This window comes from Tachyglossus aculeatus, chromosome 26 (genome assembly GCF_015852505.1).
Source record: "Tachyglossus aculeatus isolate mTacAcu1 chromosome 26, mTacAcu1.pri, whole genome shotgun sequence".
Taxonomy (NCBI): domain Eukaryota; kingdom Metazoa; phylum Chordata; class Mammalia; order Monotremata; family Tachyglossidae; genus Tachyglossus; species Tachyglossus aculeatus.
In genome coordinates, this window is record NC_052091.1 from 8,199,300 (window position 1) to 8,221,234 (window position 21,935).

The window sequence follows — 21,935 nt, forward strand, 5'->3', positions numbered from 1 at the left end:
GTTCCATCCCCACAGCACTCATGTACATAGCTGTAATTTTATTTATTTAAAATAAATTATTACTGTAGCATTATTATCATTGAGAAGCAGCGTGGCTCAGTGGAAAAGCGCACGGGCTTTGGAGTCAGAGGTCATGGGTTCAAATCCCGGCTCCGCCAATTGTCAGCTGTGTGACTTTGGGCAAGTCACTTAACTTCTCTGGGCCTCAGTTACCTCATCTGGAAAATGGGGATGAAGACTGTGAGCCCTCCATGGGACAACCTGGTCACCTTGTAACCTCCCCAGCGCTTAGAACAGTGCTTTGCACATAGTAAGCGCTTAATAAATGCCATCATTATTATTATTATAGTGTTTGTTAAGTGCTTACTATGTGCCAAGCACTGTTCTAAGCACTGGGGTAGTTACAAAGTAATCAGGTTGTCCCACGTGGGTCCCACAGTCTTAATCCCCATTTTACAGCTGAGGTAATTGAGGCCCAGAGAAGTGAAGTGACTTGACCAAGGTCACACAGCAGATAAGTGTGGGAGTCGCGATCAGGACAGCGCTTGGCACATAGTAAGCGCTATGACCCCCAGACATGTGCTCTATCAATTATACCATACTGCTCCTTGGGTTGGGGTTCGCCATCCTGCCTCCATCTCGTTCTCAAGGTGAATAAATAATAATAATAATAATAATGGCATTTGTTAAGTGCTTACTATGTGCAAAGCACTGTTCTAAGCGCTGCAATGTGATCAAGTTGTCCCACGTGGGGCTCACAGTCTTAATCCCCATTTTTACAGATGAGGGAACTGAGGCTCAGAGAAGTGAAGTGACTTGCCCACGTTCACACAAGGTCACAATAAATCCCATTGAGCAGCAGACCAGGGGTATTGTAAGCCCAGTGTGGGCAGGTATTGTCTCTCTTTACTGCTGAACTGTACTTTCCAAGTGCTCAGTAGAGCGCTCTGCACACAGTAAGCGCTAAATAAGATTGAATGAATCAAGGGGGTAGTTTCATCTTGTTCTCAGCTACTCCTTCCAGAAGAGGAGAGAACAAAGTGAAGATGTGGTGTGAACCTGACTGCCTTGGTAACCAGAGGCCGTCGAGCAGGCCTCCAGCTATTTGGGAGAGACGGGGGCAAATGCAGGACTCTGAGCCTTGTAATTCCACAAACTGAACCGCTCCCCATTTTAGATAACCCCCCTGAAAGCTCAAGAACTTGCGGCAGCTAACAATGTACGTAAAAATCTCTACTCCTAATCTTCAATAAATCAAGCATATTTAGGGAGCACGGTACTAAGTACTTGGGAGAGGACAATATAACAACCCCTGCCTATGATGAGTTACAGTCCAGAGGGGGAGACCAACGTTAATATAAATAAATACATTACAGATAAGTGCTGTGGGGCTGAGGTTGGCGGGGGTGAATAAAGGGAGCAAATCAGGGTGAAGCAGAAGGGAGTGGGAGAAAAGGAAATGAGGATTTAATCGGGAAAGGACTCTTGGAGGAGATGTGCCTTCAGTGAGGCTTTGAAGGTAGGGAGAGTAATTGTCGGATAAGAAGAGGGAGCAACTGCCAGATATGAAGAGAAATATGAAGAGGATGTGAAGAATCTTGTTTTTAGTTCCCTGGGCTACGCTGCTTATTTTAAATTCTGAGACTTTCCATCTAGCAACTGGCTCCACTAACCTATCAGCCCTCCTTCCTAATGGGGACTAAGACTGTGAACCCCACGTGGGACAACCTTGATCACCTTGTATCCCCCCCAGCGCTTAGAAGAGTGCTTGGCACATAGTAAGCGCTTAACAAATAGCATCATTATTATTATTACTATACTCCTCTGCTCAACCTCACTGTCCTACCCACCCAATCCTTCTACTCCAGAGAAGCAGCGTGGCTCAGTGGAAAGAGCACAGGCTTTGGAGTCAGAGGTCATGGGTTCAAATCCCGGCTCCGCCAATTGTCAGCTGTGTGACTTTGGGCAGGTCACTTCACTTCTCTGTGCTTCGGTTACCTCATCTGTAAAATGGGGATTAAGACTGTGAGCCGCCCGTGGGACAACCCGATCACCTTGTAACCTCCCGAGCGCTTAGAACGGTGCTTGGTACAAAGTAAGCGCTTAATAAATGCCATCATCATCATCATCATCATCATCATCATCATTTGTCTTCCCTTCCTCTTCCAGATCCCATTCCCCCACCCTTCCACAAAGAAGCAAATCCAGCTCTGAGGATAGGATGTGGGTAGAAAATAAGTGGTAGAAAATAGGAGTAGATATAGAGAGCTGAAGTGAAACAATTAAGCAGGACAGGCAGGAAACACGTATCTTGTATCTACCCCAGCGCTTAGAACAGTGCCTGACACTTAGGACACACTTAACAAATACCATCATTATTATTATTATAGACTATATCAAGGTATTGATTTCTTCAACTCCCCTCTGCAGCCCCCTGGCTTGCTCCCTTTATTCATTCCTCCCCCCTGCCCACAAGAGATTACAGTCTAAAAGATAAAAAATCAATAATCGTCCAAGCACAGCATTTAGACCCGCCTCAGCGAGCGCTTACTATGTGCCAGGCACTGTACTAAGCACTGGGATGGAAAAAAAGCTAATCAGGTTGGACCTTTTCCGTGTCCCACATGGGGCTCATGGCCTTAGTCCCCACTTTACAAATGAGGTAACTGAGGCCCTGAGAAGTGAGGTGACTTATTTTGTTAATATGTTTGGTTTTGTTCTCTGTCTCCCCCTTCTAGAATGTGAGCCCACTGTTGGGTAGGGACTGTCTCTATATGCTGCCAACTTGTACTTCCCAAGCGCTTAGTACAGTGCTCTGCACACAGTAAGCGCTCAATAAATACAATTGATTGATTGATGATTGAGTTGCCCAAGGTCACCTAGCAGACAATAATAAAATAATTATGGTATTTGCTCAGTATTTACTATGTGCAAAGCACTGTTCTAAGCGCTGGGAGGATACAAGGTGATCAGGTTGACCCACGTGGGGCTCACAGTCTTCATCCCCATTTTTACAGATGAGGGAACTGACAAATGGGTTTAGTGGCAAAAGCCCGGGCTTGGGAGTCAGAGGTCGTGGGTTCTAATCCCGGCTTTGCCACTTGTCGGCTGGGTGACTTTGGGCAAGTCACTTCACTTCTCTGGGCCTCAGTTCCCTCAAATGGGGATGAAGACTGTGAGCCCACTGTTGGGTAGGGACTGTCTCTATATGTTGCCAACTTGGACTTCCCATGCGCTTAGTCCAGTGCTCTGCACACAGTAAGAGCTCAATAAATGCGATTGATGATGATGATGATGAATAAATACGATTGATTGATTGATGAAGACAGTGCTCCCCATGTGGGACAACCTGATTCCCTTGTATCTACCCCAGGGCTTGGAACAGTAAGTGCTTAACAAATATCATTGATATTACTATTATTACTTTTGGCCCACCTTCAGAAAGAATGGAAAGGGGAAACTGAGGCCCACCATGAGGTGGGGCCTCATGAGTTAACGGGGCAGTGCGCCTGCGCAGAAGGCCTGGAGCTCCGCCTCGGCCCCTTGGGGCCTCCATTTCCGGCGGGGAGGGGGCGGGGCCGGGGCGCGCGAGTCTGCGGAGGGGGCGTGGCTTTTGTGGGGGCGGGGCGAGGCTGAGGAGTGGGCGTGGTCTACGCAACGTCAGGGGCGTGGCCGGGCGTTGCCTTGGTTCCGGGGGGCGTGGCCTTGGTGGGGGGCGGGAATGAGCGAGGCTAAGGGTTGGGCGTGGTCTACGTAACGTGAGGGGCGTGGCCGGGCGTTGCCTGGGTTACTGGAGGGCGTGGCCTTGGTGGAGGGCGGGGCTCAGCGAGGAGGAGGGAGGGGGAGTGGCCCGGATGAGGGGCGGGTCGTTCCCTAGGTGACGTAAGGGGAGTAGCCGGGCGTTGTCTGGGTTACGGGAGGGCGTGTCCTGGTGGAGGGCGGGGCTGGGCGAGGAGGAGGGAGGGGGCGTCCCCTAGGTGACGTAGGGGGGCGTGACCGGACGTGGCCTGGGTCACGGGAGGGGCGTGGCCCTGGTGGAGGGCGGGGCTGGGCGAGGAGGAGGGAGGGGGCGTCACCTAGGTGACGTGAGGGGGCGTGGCCTGACGTTGCCTGGGTTACGGGAGGGGCGTGACCCGGGAGAGGGGCGGGGCTGAGCGGGGGGACTTTCCTCCTTCCCCTCCCCACGGCACCTGTATATATGTATATATTTTTGTACGTTTCTATTTATTTATTATTTACAATCCCGACTCCCCCACTTGTCTGCTGTGTGATCTTGGGCAAGCAACTTATCAATCGATCAATCAGTCAACCAATCGCATTTATTGAGCACTTACTGCGTGCAGAGCACTGTACTAAGCGCTTGGGAAGTGAAGTTGGCAACATATAGAGACAGTCCCTACCCAACAGTGGGCTCACAGTCTAAAACTTATCTTCTCTGTGCCTCAGTTACCTCATCTGTTAAATGGGGTTTGACTGTGAGCCCCACGTGGGACAACCTGATCACCCTGTAACCTCTCCAGCTCTTAGAACAGTGCTTGGCACATAGTAAGTGCTTAATAAATGCCATTATTATTATTATTCTTTATTTTACTTGTACATATTTTTTCTATTTACTTTATTTTGTTAATATGGTTTTTTTTGTTGTCTGTCTCTCCCTTCTAGACCGTGAGCCCGGTGTTGGGTTGGGACCGTCCCTATATCAATCAATCGTATTTATTGAGCGCTTACTGTGTGCAGAGCACTGTACTAAGCGCTTGGGAAGTACAAGTTGGCAACATATAGAGACAGTCCCTACCCAACAGTGGGCTCACAGTCTAGAAGGGGGAACTATATTCGTTCATTCATTCAGTCGTATTTATTGAGTGCTTACTGTGTGCAGAGCACTGTACTAAGTGCATGGGAAGTCCAAGTTGGCAACACATAGAGACGGTCCCTACCCAACAGCGGGCTCACAGTCTAGAAGGGGGAGACAGACAACAAAACCAAACATACTAACAAAATAAAATAAATAGAATAGTAAATACGTACAAGTAAAATAGAGTAATAAATATGTACAAACATCATCATCATCAATCGTATTTATTGAGCGCTTACTATGTGCAGAGCACTGTACTAAGCGCTTGGGAAGTACAAATTGGCAACATAATATACATGTGCTATATGTTGCCGATTTGTACTTCCCAAGCGCTTAGTACAGTGTTCTGCACGCAGGAAGCGCTCAATAAATACGATTGAATGAATGACTGAAATGAATGACTCCCAGGCCCATGCTCCATCTACTAGGCCACACTGCTTCTCTAGTTTAATAAAATAACTTGGGCATTCCCATAATCCCTAATCACTTTGTAATGATTATTGTACAGATCGCTACTTGGCAACCTTTTGAAAAAATGAAAATGATTTTGGCGGGGGCGGTTGCAAATTGGTATGAATCTCAGCAGGATTTTTACTGTACCGTTAACCCGCTAACTGTATCTTTTGTCGTATTGTGTTTTTTAGTCTTACCACTGAGGGACACTATTTCATTGATTTTTGGATTGAATGGCCATTTCCCCTTAAGTGTGTGTATACACGTGTGCTGGAGCTGAAAAATCCCTCTATGCAAACTGCCTCCCGTTTGTTTCTGATGACTATTTGGAGTATTTTTAAAACCCTTCCACCAAACCCTCCGCTCCTCCGCCGCTGACCTCCTCCCCCTTAGGCCTCGTTCTCGCCCGTCCCGCCGTCGACCCCCGGCCCACGTCCTCCCCCGGGCCTGGAATGCCCCCAATCCCTCTGCCCATCCGCCAAGCTAGCTCTCTTCCTCCCTTCAAGGCCCTACTGAGAGCTCACCTCCTCCAGGAGGCCTTCCCACACTGAGCCCCCACCTTCCGCTCCCCCTTCTCCCCCTCTCCATCCCCCCGCCTTACTTCCTTCCCTTCCCCACAGCACCTGTATATATGTATATATGTTTGTACATATTTATTACTCTATTTATTTATTTTACTTGTACATATCTATTCTATTTATTTTATTTTGTTAGTATGTTTGGTTTTGTTCTCTGTCTCCCCCTTTTAGACTGTGAACCCACTGTTGGGTAGAGACCGTCTCTATCTGTTGCCAACCTGGACTTCCTAAGCGCTTAGTACAGTGCTCTGCACACAGTAAGCGCTCAATAAATACGATTGATTGATTATTCTATTTATTGATTGATTGATTTTACTTGTACATATCTATTTTATTTTATTTTGTTAATACGTTTCGTTTTGTTCTCTGTCTCCCCCTTCTAGACGGTGAGCCCACTGTTGGGTAGGGACCGTCTCCATCTGTTGCGAACCTGGACTTACCAAGCGCTTAGTACAGTGGTCTGCACACAGTAATTGCTCAATAAATACGATTGATTCATTGATTGATTTATTACTCTATTTATTTTACTTGTACATATCTTTTCTATTCATTTTATTTTGTTAATACGTTTTGTTTTGTTCTCTGTCTCCCCCTTCTAGACTGTAAACCCACTGTTGGGTAGGGACTGTCTCTATATGTTGCCAACTTGTACTTCCCAAGCGCTTAGTACAGTGCTGTGCACACAGGAAGCGCTCAATAAATACGATTGATTGATTGCTTGATTATTTATTTTACTTGTACATATCTATTCATTTTAATCTGTTAATATGTTTTCTTTTGTTCTCTGTCTCCCCCTCCTAGACTGTGAACCCACTGTTGGGTAGGGACCGTCTCTACCTGTTGCCAACCTGGACTTCCCAAGCGCTTCGTACAGTGCTCTGCACCCAGGAAGCGCTCAATAAATACGATTGAATGAATGAAATACGATTGAATGAATGAATGGTGGAGGGCGGGGACGAGCGAGGGGCGTTACCTAGGTGACGTGGAGGGATGGGCGTTGCCTGGGTTACGGAAGGGGGCCCGTGGTGATGTCACGGGCCTCGGCCTCTCCCGTCTGGTCTGGTCCTCCGCCTCCTGCTCCTCCTCCGCCTCCTCCGGGCGGCCCTCCGGGATGCTGCAGAAGCGGGAGAAGGTGCTGCACCTTCGGGCCTTCCGGGGCCGGCCTGTCCGCATCGTGCGGGAGCATTACCTGCGGCCCAGCCTGCCCTGCCACAGCCCCCTCTGCCCAAGGCCCCGACAGTGTGCCAACGGTCAGGACCCGTCCGGGGGGCCGGGGGGGACAGAGGGAGGGACAGGGGGACAGAGGAGGGACAGAGGGAGGGCCCTCCGGGGCGGCCTAGAAATAATGAGAATAATGAGGGCATTTGCCCACTGTGGGGTAGGGACTGTATCTGTTGCCAACTTGGACTTCCCAAGCGCTTAGTACAGTGCTCTGCGCACAGTAAACGCTCAATAAATACGACTGATTGATTGGTTGGAGAAGCAGCGTGGCTCAGTGGAAAGAGCCCGGGTTTTGGGTTGTTTTTTTTTGTTTTTTTTTTTTTTTAATATTTTTCCAAGGCCAACCAACCGGTGGTGTTCGTTGAGCGCTTACTGTGCGCAGGGCGTTTGGGAGAGTCCACTAACAACAGAGTTGGGAGAGACGATCCCTGTTTCAGACCCTGATTCATTTAGGATCTGTTTTCCTCTCCAGATCTGTGTTGCTAGAACAGGGCTTTCCCAAGATTTTAGACTGTGAGCCCACTGTTGGGTAGGGACTGTCTCTCTATGTTGCCAATTTGTACTTCCCAAGCGCGTAGTACAGTGCTCTGCACATAGTAAGCGCTCAATAAATACGATTGATGATGATGATGATGATGGAGTCAGAGGTCATGGGGTTCAAAGCCCGGCTCCGCCAGTTGTCAGCCGGGGGACTTGGGCCAAGTCACTTCACTTCTCTGGGCCTCAGTTACCTCCTCTGGAAAGACTGTGAGCCCCCCGTGGGACAACTTGATCTCCTTGTAACTTCCCCAGCGCTTAGAACGGTGCTTTGCACATAGTAAGCGCTTAATAAATGCCATCATCATCTCATTTGGGAAGCCCTTAGGAGAAGCAGCGTGGCTCAGTGGAAAGAGCCCGGGTTTGGGAGTCAGAGGTCATGGGGTTCAAAGCCCGGCTCCGCCAGTTGTCAGCTGGGGGAATTGGGCCAAGTCACTTCACTTCTCTGGGCCTCAGTTACCTCCTCTGGAAAGACTGTGAGCCCCCCGTGGGACAACTTGATCTCCTTGTAACTTCCCCAGCGCTTAGAACGGTGCTTTGCACATAGTAAGCGTTTAATAAATGCCATCATCATCTCATTTGGGAAGCCCTTAGGAGAAGCAGCGTGGCTCAGTGGAAAGAGCCCGGGTTTGGGAGTCAGAGGTCATGGGGTTCAAAGCCCGGCTCCGCCAGTTGTCAGCTGGGGGACTTGGGCCAAGTCACTTCACTTCTCTGGGCCTCAGTTACCTCCTCTGGAAAGACTGTGAGCCCCCCGTGGGACAACTTGATCTCCTTGTAACTTCCCCAGCGCTTAGAACGGTGCTTTGCACATAGTAAGCGTTTAATAAATGCCATCATCATCTCATTTGGGAAGCCCTTAGGAGAAGCAGCGTGGCTCAGTGGAAAGAGCCCGGGTTTTGGAGTCAGAGGTCATGGGGTTCAAAGCCCGGCTCCGCCAGTTGTCAGCTGGGGGACTTGGGCCAAGTCACTTCACTTCTCTGGGCCTCAGTTACCTCCTCTGGAAAATGGGGATTAAGACTGTGAGCCCCCCGTGGGACAACTTGATCTCCTTGTAACTTCCCCAGCGCTTAGAACGGTGCTTTGCACATAGTAGACTTTTAGACTGTGAGCCCACTGTTGGGTAGGGACTGTCTCTATGTGTTGCCAATTTGTACTTCCCAAGCGCTTAGTACAGTGCTCTGCACATAGTAAGCGCTCAATAAATACGATTGATTGATTGATTGATTGATAGTAAGCGCTTAATAAATGCCATCATCATCATTTGGGAAGCCCTTAGGAGAAGCAGCGTGGCTCAGTGGAAAGAGCCCGGGTTTTGGAGTCAGAGGTCATGGGGTTCAAAGCCCGGCTCCACCAGTTGTCAGCTGGGGGACTTGGGCCAAGTCACTTCAATCAATCAATCGTATTTATTGAGCGCTTACTGTGTGCAGAGCACTGGACTAAGCGCTTGGGAAGTACAAGTTGGCAACATAACACTTATGTTACCAACTTGTACTATGTTACCAACTTGTACTTCCCAAGCGCTTAGTACAGTGCTCTGCACACAGTAAGCGCTCAATAAATACGATTGATGATGATGATGATGATAACACTTCACTTCTCTGGGCCTCAGTTCCCTCCTCTGGAAAATGGGGATTAAGGCTGTGAGCCTCCCTGTGGGACAACCTGATCACCTTGTAACCTCCTTAGCGCTTAGAACAGTGCTTTGCACATAGTAAGCGCTTAATCGATCAATCAATCGTATTTATTGAGCGCTTACTGTGTGCAGAGCACTGTACTAAGCGCTTGGGAAGTACAAGTTGGCAACATATAGAGACAGTCCCTACCCAACAGTGGGCTCACAGTCTAAAAGAGTGGGCTCACAGTCTAAAATAATAAATGTCATTATTATTATTATTACTGTGTGCCAAGCACTGTTCTAAGCGCTGGGGAGATAATAATGCTAATGATGATGGCATTTGGTAAGCGCTTACTATGTGCAAAGCACTGTTCTAAGCGCCGGGGGGTGGGGGATACAAGGTGATAAAGTTGTCCAACGTGGGGTTCGCAGTCTTAATCCTCCTTTTACGGATGAGGCCACTGAGGCTCAGTGAAGTTAAGTGACTTGCCCAAGGTCACACAGCAGACTTGTGGCGGAGCCGGGATTCGAACCCATGACCTCTGACTCCAAAGCCGGGGCTCTTTCCACTGAGCCACGCTGCTTCTCTAGATACAGACTACTAGACTGTGAGCCCGCTGTTGGGTAGGGACCGTCTCTATATGTTGCCAACTTGTACTTCCCAAGCGCTTAGTACAGTGCTCTGCACACAGTAAGTGCTCAATAAATACGATTGAATACAGGGTCAGGTTGTCCCACGTGGGGCTCCTAGTCTTCATCCCCATTTTACAGATGAGGTCACCGAGGCACAGAGAATAATAATAACAATGATGGTATTTGTTAAGCACTTACTATAATAATAATAATAATGGCATTTATTAAGCACTTACTATGTGCAAACCACTGTTCTAAGCGCTGGGGAGGATACAAGGTGATCAGGTTGTCCCACGTAGGGCTCACAGTCTTCATCCCCATTTTACAGATGAGGGAACTGAGGCATAGAGAAGTAATTTGCCCAGGGTCACACAGCTGACAATTGGCAGAGCTGGGATTTGAACCCATGACCTCTGACTCCCAAGCCCGGGCTCTTTCCATTGAGCCACGCTGCTTCTCATGTGCTAAACACTGGGGTAGATGCCAGGCAATCAGTCATTGTCCCACGTGGGTCTCCCAGGCACAATCCCCATTTTACGGATTAGGGAATTGAGGCACAGAGAGTAATGATGATGATGATATTTGTTAAGGGCTTAGTATGTGCCAAACACTGTTCTAAGCGCTGGGGGGGGGGGTACAAGGTCATCAGGTTGTCCCACGTGGGGCTCCCGGTCTTCATCCCCATTTTCCAGATGAGGGAACTGAGGCACAGTGAAGTGACTTTCCCTAGGTTACACAGCAGACCAGGGGCAGAGTCGGGATTAGAACCCACGACCTCTGATGCCCGAGCTCTTTCCACTAGGCCAAGGGGCTCCACCCCCTTCTAGGCCAAAACCTCAAATCCCTCCAATGTTTTCTTGCTAGGGGTTTTTCTTCTTGAAACTACTGCAAAGATAAGCTTTAAAGCACTGTCCCTAAAGCACTTTGATCCAATTATACTGTATTTACCCCAGGGGTGAGCACAGTGCTAAGCATGTGATAAACACTCCACACATAGCCTTACTGCTGTTTAAAAAGGAAAAACAGCTTCTACACTTTCCTAATTCTGGTGTAAGGGCCCCTTTTTGAGATTTTGAATGGACTCTTTTCATGTATTTCTTTATAAGATGAAAGGACTTCCAGATGTCTAGAGAATCCTCCTCTAGACTGAGCTCGTTGTGGGTAATAATAATAATAATGATGGTGGTGGTATTTGTTAAGCGCTCACTATGTGCAAAGCACCATTCTAAGTGCTGGTCGGGATACAAGGTGATCAGGTTGTCCCACTTGGGGCTCACAGTCTTAATCCCCATTTTACAGATGAGGTAACTGAGGCACAGAGAAGTTAAGTGGCATGCCCAAGGTCACACAGCTGACAAGTGACAGAGCGGGTAGGGATTGTGTCTGTTGTTGTAATGTACTCTCCCAAGCACTTAGTGCAGTGCTCCACACGCAGTTAGTGCTCAATAAATGCGTTTGATAGCACAGCGTGTTGCACATCACAATAATGACGTTGCCATGGTTCCCATCTAAACCCAGGAAGTGTCCTTTCTGTAGGCCCATCACAGTTTCTGGATTTGATGGGGCCCCCTTTTTTATTATTATTATCTTCTTATGGTATTTAAGTGCTTACTATATACAGAGCACTAAACTAAGTACTTTAGTATGGGAAGCAGCGTGACTCAGTGGAAAGAGCCCGGGCTTGGGAGTCAGAGGTCATGGGTTCTAATCCCGGCTCCGCCGCTTGTCAGCCGTGTGACTTTGGGCAAGTCACCTCACTTCTCTGGACCTCGGTTACCTCATCTGTAAAATGGGGATTAAGACTGTGAGCCCCATGTGGGACATGGATTGTGTCCAATCTGATTAATTTGTACCTACCCCAGGACTTGGAACAGTATTTGACACATAGTAAGCACTTAACAAGTACCATAAAATATCTGTATATAAGACGTCCCTCCTGGTTGGTTGGGCTTGGACTCCAATTGCTCCTTTTTTCTTTTTTTAAGTAATTTGAGAAGCTTAGAAGGAAACTCGCTCTGGCTTCTTGGCTTAAAATTACAGCCCTGGCCCACAAATATTTCACACTCCTCTTTAAACCCTTGTCATTTTAAATCATCCTTTCCTGTCTCTGAGCCCGTCTGTTTCCGAAAGCGACGAGTTAGCATAAACTGTCCAGGTAGGCCTGAGAGGTCTGTTTCTTTTTCAGGAAATCCATTTCCTCCCTCCCTCCAGCACTGACATCGTAATAAACTCCGTGAAGATTTTATTTACCACTCCAAAAGAAAAATGGAGGTGATGGGTTTGCTCACTCGCGAGTCTTCTGCCAAAGTAGATTTGTCTTCCTTTTTTAAGGAAACAACAGCACCAAAAAAAATCTTTCCCAGAAGGATCAAGGTTGCGAATGATTTTGCACGTTATGGGCGGGGGCGGAGAGGGGGCTCGCATGGCCCCCACGGGAGCAGTGAAGTAGACGGGAAAATGACCGACCTTTGAAACGTCGGATTCCATTTCAGATGGGAAACTTCTGTCCGGGGACGTGACACACTACGTTATTCCTGATTGGAAAGTGGTTCAAGACTTCCTGGAGGTCCTCGAGTTTCCGGAGTTGAAGGGGATCATCTTCATGTACACGGCTAGCCAAGCCGTGCAGCATCAGAGAGGACGGAGGTAGATCTGTTTCCCGGGATCAGTCCGTTGATCGATGGGACTCATGGATTCATTTATTCGTTCAGTCATTTATTGAGCGCTTACTGTGTGCAGAGCACTGTGCTAAGCGCTTGGGAGAGGACAATACAACAATAAACAGACACATTCTCAACCCACAACAAGCTTATCATCAATCGTATTTATTGAGCGCTTACTGTGTGCAGAGCACTGTACTAAGCGCTTGGGAAGTACAAGTTGGCAACACATAGAGACAGTCCCTACCCAACAGTGGGCTCACAGTCTAAAAGGGGGAGACAGAGAACAAAACCAAACATACTAACAAAATAAAATAAATAGAATAGATATGTACAAGTAAAATAAATAAATAAATAGAGTAATAAATATGTACAAACATATATACAGGTGGTGTGGGGAAGGGAAGGAAGTAAGATGGGGGGATGGAGAGGGGGATCTGATTCCCTCTAGTAATAATAATGATGGTATTTGTTAAGCACTTACTACGTGCCAAGCACTGTTGTAAGCACTGGGATAGATACAAGGTGATCAGGTTGTCCCACGTAGTGCTCACAGTCTTAATCCCCATTTTACAGATGAGGTGACTGAGGCACAGAGAAGTTAAGTGACTTACCCAAGAGACACGGGACAGTGTCCAACCCAATTACCTTGTATCTTCTCCAGTGCTTAGTACGGTGCCTGGCACACAGTAAGCTCTTAACAAATATCACAGTTACTATTATTCATTTATTTATTTTATGGTATTTGTGAATCAATCAGTGGTATTTATTGAGTGAGTTTTTAGACTGTGAGCCCACTGTTGGGTAGGGACTGTCTCTATATGTTGCCAATTTGTACTTCCCAAGCGCTTAGTACAGTGCTCTGCACACAGGAAGCGCTCAATAAATACGATTGATGATGATGATTGAGTGTTTACTGTTCTAAGTCCTTGAGGGAGGTGTTAAGCTCTTATTATACGCCAGGCACTGAACTAAGCGCTAGGTAGATGCAAGCTAATCAAGTTGGACCCAATCCTTGTCCCACATGGGGCTCACAGCCTTAATCCCTATTTTAAAGATGAGGTAACTGAGGCCCAGAGAAGTGAAACGACTCGCCCAAGGTCACCCAGCAGACGAGTGGCAGAGCCGGGACTGTATATATTTTTTACTCTATTTTACTTGTACATATTTATTCTATTTAGTTAATCTGTTTTGTTTTGTTGTCTGTCTCCCCCTTCTAGACAGTGAGCCCGCTGTTGGGTAGGGACCGTCTCTAGATGTTGCCAACTTGGACTTCCCAAGCGCTTAGTACAGTGCTCTGCACACAGGAAGCGCTCAGTAAATACGATTGAATGAATGAATGAACCCAGGTCCTTCTGACACCCAGTCCCCGGCGTCCAGCTACCCGGCCAGGCTACTTCAAGCGCTTCCTGGGTGTCGCATACTATGCTTTTCGGTGAGATTTACTGAACTCTCACTGTGTGTAGAGCGCTGTGTGAAACACCTGGGAGAGGACAGTCCAACAGAGCTGGTAGACACGTTCCCTGCCCACAGCGAGCTTACAATCTAGAGGAGTAGCCCTTTTGAATTTAGACCTGTGCAACAGAAAAAGGTCTTCAAACTGCTGGGGTGAAGAGGGAGGAGGGGAGAGACTCTATTATGTTATTCTAAAAGATGAGTTCCTCGCCAATTTAGTAGCGTGTGCTCTACTGAACAACATAATGAATATTTTTGCATCGGCATGATTTAGTATCTTTCTTGGCCGCATGATTTAGAGAGTATTATCTGACTGGGAATCAATAACCAGCCGTGTTCGTCCGTAGGTAAATGGTAAATGTTATATGCGGTAAAGACTTTTTTATTTTGCATTTTTGCTGAAGTGCTGCCTCAGCACTTGTAAACTCCCAGCTCTGCCCACGGGACTTTGGACATATTGATGTACAAAAACTCTTCGATTTTAGCACTTCTTCACCTTTCTGTCTTTTCAGTCTCTTTTTCCTCCTGTTTAATTACTTTGTGTCCGCCTCACACATTAGATTGTAAATTCCTTGAGGGCAGGGATTATGTCTTCTGCAGCCGTGGTACTCTTCTAAGCGCTTATTAGGTTTTTTGTTTTGTTTTAAGGGTTCTTTTTAATGGTATTTAAGCACTTTTTTGGCCCTTTTAAATGATATTTGTTAAGTGCTTACTATGTACTAGGCCCTCTGTTAGCGCTGGGGTAGATACAAGGTAATCCAGACTGAGCCCCCTTTTTCCTCTCCTCCTCCCCATCCCCATGGCCGTACCTCCTTCCCTTCCCCACAGCACCTGTATATATGTTTGTACAGATTTATTTCTCTATTTATTTTACTTATACATATTTACTATTCTATTTATTTTGTTAATGATGTGCATCTAGCTTTAATTCTATTTGTTCTGACGAGTTGACACCTGTCCACATGTTTTGTTTTGTAGTCTGTCTCCCCCTTCTAGACTGTGAGCCCGTTGTTGGGTAGGGACTGTCTCTGTATGTTGCCAACTTGTACTTCCCAAGCGCTTAGTACAGTGCTCTGCACACAGTAAGCGCTCAGTAAATACGATTGATTGAATGAATGAATGAATAATCCAGTTGGACATGATCCAGGTCCCATATGGAGTCACAGTCTTCATCCCCATTCTCCAGATGAGGTAACTGAGGCACAGAGAGGTGAAGTGACTTGCCCAAGGTCGCACAGCAGACAAGCGGCGGAGCCGGGATTAGAACCCAGGCCCGGGTTCTAGCCACTAGGTCACACTGCTTCTCGTGTTCTCCGCATAAGCTGGGGTTCAATTAGAATTTCAGTGATTTCTGGAAATAATACAAGTCTCGCATAAAAAGAATAATATTTTCAGGATTTCCAGTATTCTCTTTGGCAAAGGACAATATTCTTGAAGTACAGGCTTCATGACACTATTAAATATCAGCGTGGGTTTTTTGGACAAAGCCAAAGAAGTAGTCGTAATTATCATACTTGATAAGCAGAAGGTGTCTGAGGCCAGGGTGAAAATCCGTCTTTTTAACAGTGTCAAAGTGAGGGGGAAATGCATCACAAGCCAGAAATAATAAATGTTTTTGTTGAAATTTTTGGGTAAGACTTCTAATTAACTCGAGGGCCATGCATTGTTATAAGGGGCAGAATCATAATTTTAAATCAAGCATAATACCTTAAAATGATTTAAGGGAAAGTGTGATATCTGTTCTTATTATAAAGAGCACGGTTCTTAATAGCATTGAGGTCAAAATAATTGATAAAATATGCTTAGACTCTGTTAATGAAAATGTGCAAGAAAATAGAATAGTTTATAATCTGATTCATTATTATTCTTTTCAGGCTTAACTGCAACTACAAAGGCCCACACGTTTTAGTTTCTAAAATCAATTTACTGCTAAGGTTTAGATTTCTAATGAGGTACAAAATCTATCCAATACCTTATAAAATACTTTTAGGATCAAAATAGAGGGGTTTTTTTGATATAATTTCTGAGAGTTCTCCTTTTAACGGTATTGTGCTGAATTTTAATTCTTTTCATTTCAGACATTCCTAGCCTATGGCAAATGCTAATCCATCTGCTGAGGAAACTTTCCGAACTTTCCATTGTTCGACAGGGTTTTGAACCACATAAATTGAAATGGTTAAGAGTTTATGATACTGAGCTACAGGAACATTATTCATTCCATAGTTTTTCTTGAGCACCCATTGTGTACAAAGCACTGATGGAGCAGAGAAGCAGCGTGGCCTAATAATAATTAATAACAATAATTATGGTGTTTGTTAAGCACTTACTATGTGCCAAGCACTGTCTCTCTAATGGATAGAAACAACAGAAGGACTTGGGTTCTAATCCCTGCTCCACACTTGTCTGCTGTGAGATCTTGGGCAAGCTACTTCACTTCTCTGGGCCTCAGTTACCTCATTGGTAAAATGGAGATTAAGACCGCGAGCCCTATGTGCGACAGGGACTCTGTCCAACCTGATTAGCTTGCATCTACCCCAGCGCTTAGTGCCTGGAATACTTAACAAATACTATAAAAAAAACCACAAAACAACATAAGCACTGGAAAGAAACACCCAGAAAGTGTGGTATTTGTTAAGCATTTTCCATTTTTATCTACTTGTTTTGTTTTATTGTCTGTCTCCCCCCTTCTAGACTGTGAGCCTGTTGTTGGGTAGGGACCGTCTCTGTATGTTGCCGATTTGTACTTCCCAAGCACTTAGTAGAGTGCTCTGCACACAGTAAGCGCTCAGTAAATATGATTGAATGAATAAATGAATTTTTCAAGCATTGTATTGGGCCCTGGTATAGATACAAGATTATCAGACCAGACACAGGCCTGGTCCCACATGGGGTTCAAAGTCTAAGTTGGAAGGGGAACAGATATTTAATCCCCATTTTATAGATAAGGAAACAGGCTCTGGAGAAGTGAGATGACTCTCCCGAGGTCACATAGCCAGGATTAGAACTCAGGTCCTGTGAATCCCAGGCCCGGGCTCTTTCCAGTAGACAACACTGCTTGACCCTGAATTGAAATTGTGACGATGTTCATGAAAACATGTTTTCTGGTGTTCAAACCATCTGCGGAATCCAGGCTGCTGTTTGAGCTAAGAAAGAAATTTCTGATGATCTATCTGGCAACATTTTAATAGCAATTCAGTAATTATATTTATATATTTTTTTCATTTTGAAAATAGAAATAGTGATTAGGTACTTTATTTCTTTAAAGCTTTATTTAAAAGATAATGTTTTCCCTGATAGTAGCCTGAGAGACAGACCAGTGAAAACAGGACCAATTTAATAATTTCCTTCATTCGAGGAAAATTATGGATAGTTAACAGTGGGAAAAGACTTTTTGTTTGCACAAATCAAATGCCCACTAGGAATACTTTATCAAAATATAATCTCTCTATTTTTCCCAAGACCGTATTATTTGGGGTTACATAGTTGATTTTCAAAGATAATGCAAAATGAATATTACCGAAAAAAATCAAGAAAAAATCTTCTCTCTTGTCTTCTTACATACAATTCTTTGAAACCAAGATCATGTTTACTGCAGTGGGACTGTAAAAGTGGCTACTCAGTTTCACCTTTGTTTTAAGGAAAGACCTGAAATTTTCTAGAAGATAAACCAGATGTTAACACTGTAATTGACTACCTCCCCTAATCATATGTTTGAACAAACTGGTTTAATTTGAATGACGTATTTCTGTTACTGTCATATTAAAAAACAGCTGTTAAGTGTATACATTTTAACAGCTGGCTTGATTTGAACAATATTTACCTTAAAACAGTTGTCAGAGTCCCCAGCCCTCCTCACTTGTGTCCACCCTGATGATGATTACAATTTGTGAAGCGCTTACTATGTCTCAAGCCCTTTTCTAAGCGCTGTGGTGGATACAGGTTAATCACGTCAAAGTCCTTGCCCCACATAATAGTAATAATGGTAATTATGGTATTTCTTAAGCACTTACTATGTGCCCTTCCTTCCTCTCCCCCTCGTCCCCCTCTCCATCCCCCACATCTTACCTCCTTCCCTTCCCCACAGCACCTGTATATATGTATATATGTTTGTACATATTTATTACTCTATTTATTTATTTTACTTGTACATATCTATTCTATTTATTTTATTTTGTTAGTATGTTTGGCTTTGTTCTGTCTCCCCCTTTTAGACTGTGAGCCCACTGTTGGGTAGGGACTGTCTCTATATGTTGCCAATTTGTACTTCCCAAGTGCTTAGTACAGTGCTCTGCACATAGTGAGCGCTCAGTAAATACGATTGATGATGATGATGCCAAGCACTGTTCTAGGCACTGGAGTAGATACAAGGTAATCAGGTTGTCCCACGTGGGGCTCATTGCCTTAATCCCCATTTTACAGATGAGGCAACTGAGGCACAGAGAAGTTAAGTGGCTCACCCAAGGTCACGTGGCAGGGAAGTGGCAGAATAATAATGATGGCATTTGTTAAGCACCTACTATGTGCAAAGCACTGTTCTGAGGGCTTGGGGGGGGATACAAGGTGATCAGGTTGGCCCACGTGGGGCTCACCGTCTTAATCCTCATTTTACAGATGAGGTCACTGAGGCTCAGAGAAGTTAAGTGACTTGCCCCAGGTCACACAACAGACACGTGGCAGAGCCGGGATTAGAACCCATGACCTCCGACTCCCAAGCCCGTGCTTTTTCCGCCGAGCCAGGCTGCTTCCCAGCCGGCCGCAGAACCGGAATTAGAACCCAGGTTCTCCGACTCCCAGAGCTGAGCTTTTCCCGGTTGGCCACACTGCTGCTCCAAGGGTTTCACTGTCCCAGCTCTGGTCCAGAAGTGGCTTGGGTCTGGATCCCGAAGTCGGGACTTATTGGACGCCCCGGTCACGTGAGGAGGGTTGAGGTCCTCCGCCGGCTTCATGAGCCGCCCTCCGAGGAAGAGGAGCAGCGTGGCCCAATGGATTGGGCCCAGGCCCGGGAGTCAGAAGGATCTGGGTTCTAGTCCTGGCTCCTCCGCTTATCTACTGTGTGACCCTGGCAAGGCACTTAGCCTCTCTGGGCCACAGTTCCCTCATCTGTAAAATAGGGATTACCACTTTGACATGGACTATGTCCAACTTGATTACCTTGTATCCACCTCAGTACTTAGTACGGTCCCTGGCACATAGTGAGCACTTAAAAAAATATCATTAAAAAACCTCCTGACAGGCTAATGTGGGGAGCACTTGGGTGAATCAAATCACAGATAACTCCAAGACTTCCTCATCATTATTATATTTAAGCACTTACAATCAGTCAGTCGTATTTATTGAGAACTTACCATGTGCAGAGCACTGCGCTAAACACTTGGAAGAGTACAATAAAACAGAGTTGGTAGGTACGTTCCCTGCCCACAACCAACTTACAGACTAGAAGGGGAGGCTGACATTATAATATTATTATAATATATTATTATAATATAAACAAATTATTTATATATTATATTATTATATATAATATATTTTATTATATATATTATTATAATATAAATAAATTTTGGACATTTACATAGGTGCCATGGGGCTGAGGGAAAGGTGAATAAAGGGAAGAGATCAGGGCAACGCAGAAGGGAGTGGAAGAAGAGGAAATGAGGCTTAGTCAGGGAAGGCTTCTTGGAGGAGATGTGCCTTCGATAAGGCTTTGAAGGGGAGGGGAGTTACTGTCTGTCGGATATGAGGAGGGGGAGGGCGTTCCAGGCCTAAGCGATTATACGATAAATACGACTATTAATAATAATAATAAGCCCTGGGGTAGATACAAGGTCTTAGCAGATTCACCTTACCTCCCAAACCTTTCTGCAGTTTCTAAAATGGAACACGATTAAAGCCAATTTTCTCCATCAGTTAATTGTATTTATTGAGCGCTTACTATGTGACAGAGCATTGTACTAAACCCTTGGGTGAGTACAGTTTAACAATAACAGTGGCAGTCCCTGCCCACAATGAGTTTGCAGTCTAGAGAAGAGCTTACATTCCCTGATCACAACGAGCTTATGGGCTAGAGGGGGAGATAGACATCAATAGAAATAAATAAATGTATCTCCTCTCTTCCCTTTCTCCCTGCCTGCCAAATTGTTAGCAGATGAGGAAGTGGCAACCAGAGGGAGAAGCAGAACCTCACTTATCGATCCTCAACCATATGACCATGCGACCAACATGTTGCCAACTTGTACTTCCCAAGCGCTTAGTACAGTGCTCTGCACACAGTAAGCGCTCAATAAATACGATTGATTGATTGATTGATATGACGGTTGACTAGAGCCAGAAAGTGGCAGCTCCCTCTCTTGACACAGTAGCCCCACTCTCAAAGTGACTCAGAAAGAAGTTTTTACCAGGCAGATAAAGAAATCAAAACGTATTCTCCTGTGCTGCGTCCGATCAGCCTTCTTCCAAATGAGAAGCAGAGTGGCCTGGTTGAAAGAGCCCCGGCCTGGGAGCCAAGAGGACCTGCCGCTTGTCTGCTGTGTGACCCTGGGCAAGTCACTTCACTTTTTGGAGCCTCAGTGATCTCTGGAAAATGGGGATTAAGTGTGAGCCCCGTGTGGGACGGACTGTGTCCAACCTGATTAGCTTGGATCTACCCCAGCGCCTAGTACAGAGCTTGGCACATAGTAAGCGCTTAACAAATGCCACAGTTCTTCTTCTGATTATTATTCCTTTTCCTCCCTCCTGATCCAGGCAGTACAACAAGCTGCGGAACCTCCTGAAGGACGCCCGGCATGACTGCATCCTCTTTGCTAACGAATTTCATCAGTGCTGCTATGTCCCGAGGGTGCAAGGAGAGTCTATGGAAAAGTGGCAGACTAGGTAGGGCCCCTCCCTGCGCCCCCTCCCACTCACCCTCTCTCCCCCTACACACACCCCACAACACACAGACACAGACACACACACACACACACACACACACACACACATTGGTGGGAGTTTTCAGCTGGAGTTGAGGGCCAGGAGAACGGAGTTCTCCTCCCACCTCTGCCGCTGGTCCTGCTGGGTGACCCTGAGCAAAGTCCCTTGACCTCTCTGGGCCTCGGTTTTCTCCTCTGGAAAATGGAGATCGGACCCCTGTTGCCCCCACCTCTTAGACCGTAATTCCCATCTGGGACAGGGACTGCAGCCAATCGGATGATCTTGGATCAACCCCAGCGGTTAGGACTGTGTTTTCACAGAAACCGTATAATGAATCCCACAATTATTATTATATTTTGTGGTATTTGTTAAGCGCTTACTGCGTGCCAGGCTGGGGTAGATACAAGCTAATCATGTTGGACACAGTCCCTGTCCCACATGGAGCTCATAATCGTAATCCCCATTTTCCAGATGAGGTACCTGAGGCCCAGAGAAGTGAAGTGACTTGCCCAGGGTCACGCAGCAGACAAGTGGGGGAGCCAGGATTAGAATTCATGACCTTCTGACTCCGAGGCCCGTGCTCTATCCACTACACCGGGCTGCGATGACACGGAGAGGGGCAGGGGGCTTCGGGAGTGGCAGCCGTCGTTTCTCAGAGGAAGGAAGTGAGCAGAAATCCGGAGAGACCTGCGGGAATTCTAAATCACTAGCTGACGCGGTCTAGTCCAGGGGGGTACGTGTGTCCTCTGCTCCCCTAGGAGCATCTACCATGCAGCCGTGTGGTACCATGGACACTGTGAGGGGAAGATGCCAGTTGTCATGGTGACGGAAGACGAAGAGGCCATCCAGAAGTATGGAAGTGAAACAGAAGGCGTTTTTGTGATCTCATTCAAGGTATTTGCGGGCGTCGGTTCAGCAACTCTGGGAGAGCGATGTGGGTCGGGGGAAAGAGAGTGGCGCCAGATCAGTGAGTTACCAATCAGTCCATCATATTTATTGAGCGCTTACTGTGTGCCGAG

The 21,935-nt window shown here is 46.3% G+C and overlaps 1 protein-coding gene across 1 annotated transcript in view; it reads left to right on the top strand.

The window, feature by feature from the left end:
- Nucleotides 1-6,973: 6,973 nt before the first annotated feature.
- DIS3L (DIS3 like exosome 3'-5' exoribonuclease) overlaps nt 6,974-21,935 on the top strand; it is a 39,624-nt gene continuing 24,662 nt past the window's right edge. The window contains exons 1-4 of the mRNA XM_038767448.1: nt 6,974-7,136; nt 12,385-12,538; nt 20,749-20,877; nt 21,675-21,810. Coding sequence (XP_038623376.1) covers nt 6,998-7,136; nt 12,385-12,538; nt 20,749-20,877; nt 21,675-21,810 — 558 coding nt within the window. The 5' untranslated portion in view covers nt 6,974-6,997. The remainder of the gene's footprint in view (nt 7,137-12,384; nt 12,539-20,748; nt 20,878-21,674; nt 21,811-21,935) is intronic.